Source organism: Rhynchophorus ferrugineus, unplaced genomic scaffold (genome assembly GCF_030347505.1).
Source record: "Rhynchophorus ferrugineus isolate W39M unplaced genomic scaffold, kcgeb_rfMv2 rfM5, whole genome shotgun sequence".
Classification (NCBI taxonomy): Eukaryota; Metazoa; Arthropoda; class Insecta; order Coleoptera; family Curculionidae; genus Rhynchophorus; species Rhynchophorus ferrugineus.
In genome coordinates this window covers 5,490,896-5,494,250 of record NW_027472584.1, presented here as the reverse complement: position 1 = coordinate 5,494,250, position 3,355 = coordinate 5,490,896, and the positions used below count along the sequence as shown (strand labels likewise).

The window sequence follows — 3,355 nt, the reverse complement described above, 5'->3', positions numbered from 1 at the left end:
TTACAAAAAAATGTATGTATATTTTTAATTGAAAATAAACATAGTCAAATATTAGCCTAAAAAATATTTTTTTCTAAAACTCTTAAGGAATAACGGTATTTTTGATAAACCATTAAAATTAAGTACCAGAATTCACTAAAGTTTAAAAGTAAGTTCCGATTTGAAAGTTTTTTTTAATTGTACTTAATCTTCTGAAATTATATCATCTAAAAAATTTCGATATATCGACAAAAAAATATCGATATTTTTTCTGCATCCCTAGCGGCTAGTTATTTAAATTTTTGTGTTGATAGTGCTGTATGGAGATAGCTGATACACGATTTTAAAGTTCTTCAAGTCGTAAAAATGTCGAAGAAGCGAAGATCAGTTAGCGGGTCTCAAAAAACCAAATCACAGACTGATCCAGACGTACCGGATCAAAATACAGAAAATATAATCAATGATGTAGTCAGGTACATTATTCTTAAAGCTGACGAAAATTCATTTTATACCAGATCCGAATTAAATCAAAATGTAATTCACAAAAAGGGCCAATGCGTGGATAGTGTTATACAACAAGCAATTAAGGTTCTGGAAAATGTTGGTATTATTATTGTTATATGGATGTTGTTGATATTGTTTTGCATACATTTTTAGGTATATGGTTACACACTTACTGAATATGATGATGTAAAAATGAAAAAAAAAATTTATTTTTTAATTAGTATGTTGCCTTCTGTAAATTATTCCGATGAAGAGGAAGAATGTGTTTCTAGTTATGAAACTGGTTCAAATGTACCAAATGCTGCTCACAAGATACTGACTCTATTAATTTTATCCCATATATTTATGACAAACGCGCCAGTATCAGACAGTGAGCTCTACGATACCATTCCTTTATTGTTTTTATATTGTTGATTTATTATTTCAGAATCCCTTTATAGTTTCCTGAAGTCCTTGGATATTGATGTAGAAGTTGAGCATCCATTTTTCGGTAAAGTCAAAGAATATATAAGAGAAACCTTGATAAAGAATTATTACCTTCACTGTGAGTTTGATGAGAAAACGAAAATACAAACTTTCCAATGGGGGATTCGAGCTGAAATTGAAATCTCAAAGATGAAGGTTTTACAGTTCGTGTGTGAGGTAACTATTTCAGTTGACTTATAAGCACATTGTCAGGTTATTATTGATTTACAGATGTATGGAAATAAGCAACCAAAAGACTGGCCAGAACATTACAGAGCGGCCGAGAATCAGTTCAAAGAAAGAGAAGAGCTAAAGGAAGAAACAAGGGATGAATCAAGCTAGTCACCGATACTGGTAGAACTACAATATAAAGTTTATTTGTATACAAAAATTGTATCTTCTTAACTAATACAATATAAATAAAAAGATATAGGAAAATGTTAAATCTCATTGGTCCTTACATTGCGTTGTAAGCTGGGCCGCGACCTCCTTCTGGGACCACCCAGTTATTCTGGCTGGGGTCCTTGATGTTGCACGTCTTACGGTGGATGGCCCTCTCCAGAATCGAGTGACACAAACTTATACACACCAGCGGGACAATAACAATCTTCGAGTCCGTCGAAGACGCCTAAGTTTCGTTTGACAGGATTTTGCGAGTTTAAAGTGTTGCCTAACATAATTTGTGTTATACACTATATGTACGCTTTTAGTTGACTTTAAAAGATTCCAGTTGTGTTTTGATGACATTTGGGTGATTATTTTATGAACTTTTAAACAATTCATTAATAAAAAAAACTTATTTTTGTGTAATGCTCTAATTTTTCATTAGGTACAATCCTTTTAACTAACTTTCGGCAAGGTAATAAAACCCGTGGCAAAGACTACTAAGCATCCTCCAGGAAAAGTGAGATTGGGGATACTGTGAAAACTGCCGGTGCCCTGGTGAGATCCTATTGCCGTCTTCGAAGTGATGCTTTATGAACGGATGGTGTTTGAACCTGCGAAGAAACGAACATTACCGCATTACCGATCTTTGGATATTCAGTACTTTTGGAATTCCTTGTACGGGCTCAGGTACAGATTGATGTAATCCAAACCCGACGGCGATCAGGGATACCTCGTCGTTAAATGATACAGAAAGGATCCTCCGTAGGTGTTCTTATCCAAGGGCCAGCCGATGGTGTGCTCCGCGCACCCGGTTTATGTTTGAATCATTCGTCGCGATATCTTTAACGCTCCCGTCATCGTTGTACAGGACTTCGGAAGGTGCATAACCCGGGCCCACGGCCTCAGCTTGCTCTCCCAACCACTGAATAACGTGTCCCAGCGGGACGATATAGTTCCCGTGATTAAACATCGGAGTTCCTGACGAAATATCATTTATTCAATATATAAATCCATTTAAGATAAAGAATCCAACCTGGCAGGGCTGGTACCGGAATCCTACCGGTGCTAGGTAATAGACCGAACTTATCCTCCGTTAGGGGAGTGTTCAGAGGCGCGCCCTTCTCTTTCCAGTCCCATTTATAGGGCCTTCTCGACGATGATTACCTAAAAATCTATGTTCCGTATAGACCACCGATCAAGTGTGCTATGACTTCGATTCCACCGACCCTGATTTTCTTCCCTTCCGCGTCCAACAGTTGTTTGGCTCGTATAGTCGCGCTTATTCCAGTTGGACCATCGCCGACTATCAGAATATCAGTTTACATCTAGAATGTGTAATTTAAGAAAAATTAATCCTTTCAAGGTAAGTAATAATTTTAGCATGACATGTCAGACAGAAATTGTGAAGAATATATATTATAAATTTAAATAGTGTAGATACTTAAAGTGGTAGAAAAAAATAGTGTTTTAAGCTGGGCATATATTTTTTCAGACTATTGAAGAAGAATTAACAGACTGTAACAGGAATAAAGCCAAAGCCAAGTCTCTTTGAAACAATTTTTTTGTTTTAATACGGACAAATTCTATGCATATTTATAATCAGACTTATAGACAGACAGGTAAAATAATAAAAATGATATCAATAAAATAATTGGTTATATAATGTTTCATTCATAATAATATATATTGTACAATTTTCTTAATATGTCACTCAAATTATCAATATTAATCTACGGGATAACGATGTCTTCTTTTCTTACTTAAATGGTAGTTGTTAAAAATAGAACCTTTTTTATTTATTATTATAGCAATAATATAGAATAAATTATGTTTTAATGAAAAAACAGCTGAATCATAGTGCATTTTATATTAAAATTACCTTTCCATCTTGGATCTTCTTCTCTTGGATGAATGAAATATAGTGTGTTATCTTAGAAAATTGATCCGAATATATTCCTATTTAACCCAACTGCTGGACTAGAAAATATGATTAGTTATATTTAAGAGTTCAAAGGTTACT

At 34.5% G+C, this 3,355-nt stretch overlaps 1 protein-coding gene and 1 pseudogene across 2 annotated transcripts; one reads left to right on the top strand and one right to left on the bottom strand.

Annotated features, from left to right (window-relative positions):
• Positions 1–320: 320 nt before the first annotated feature.
• Positions 321–1,374, top strand: LOC143197526 (non-structural maintenance of chromosomes element 3 homolog). Its single transcript, XM_076406062.1, has 4 exons — positions 321–579; positions 637–853; positions 911–1,125; positions 1,180–1,374. Exons 1-4 carry the CDS (start codon positions 346–348, stop codon positions 1,288–1,290), a joined length of 777 nt encoding a protein of 258 aa, XP_076262177.1. The 5' UTR covers positions 321–345; the 3' UTR covers positions 1,291–1,374.
• Positions 1,375–1,927: 553 nt separating this feature from the next.
• Positions 1,928–2,482, bottom strand: LOC143197534 (electron transfer flavoprotein-ubiquinone oxidoreductase, mitochondrial pseudogene; annotated as a pseudogene). Its single transcript, XR_013006015.1, has 3 exons — positions 2,369–2,482; positions 1,997–2,313; positions 1,928–1,946 (listed from the first exon to the last, which is right to left on the bottom strand). The product of XR_013006015.1 is annotated as an electron transfer flavoprotein-ubiquinone oxidoreductase, mitochondrial pseudogene (transcript).
• Positions 2,483–3,355: the final 873 nt, after the last annotated feature.

What these genes read in the sequence shown, in the direction of transcription:
- LOC143197526 (XM_076406062.1), top strand. Translation starts at nt 346, where the DNA reads ATGTCGAAGAAGCGAAGATCAGTTAGCGGGTCTCAAAAAACCAAATCA. An exon ending in AAACGCGCCAGTATCAGACA is followed by an intron (nt 854 to 910) that starts GTGAGCTCTACG and finishes TTATTATTTCAG; the next exon opens with AATCCCTTTATAGTTTCCTG. An exon ending in TTTTACAGTTCGTGTGTGAG is followed by an intron (nt 1,126 to 1,179) that starts GTAACTATTTCA and finishes ATTGATTTACAG; the next exon opens with ATGTATGGAAATAAGCAACC.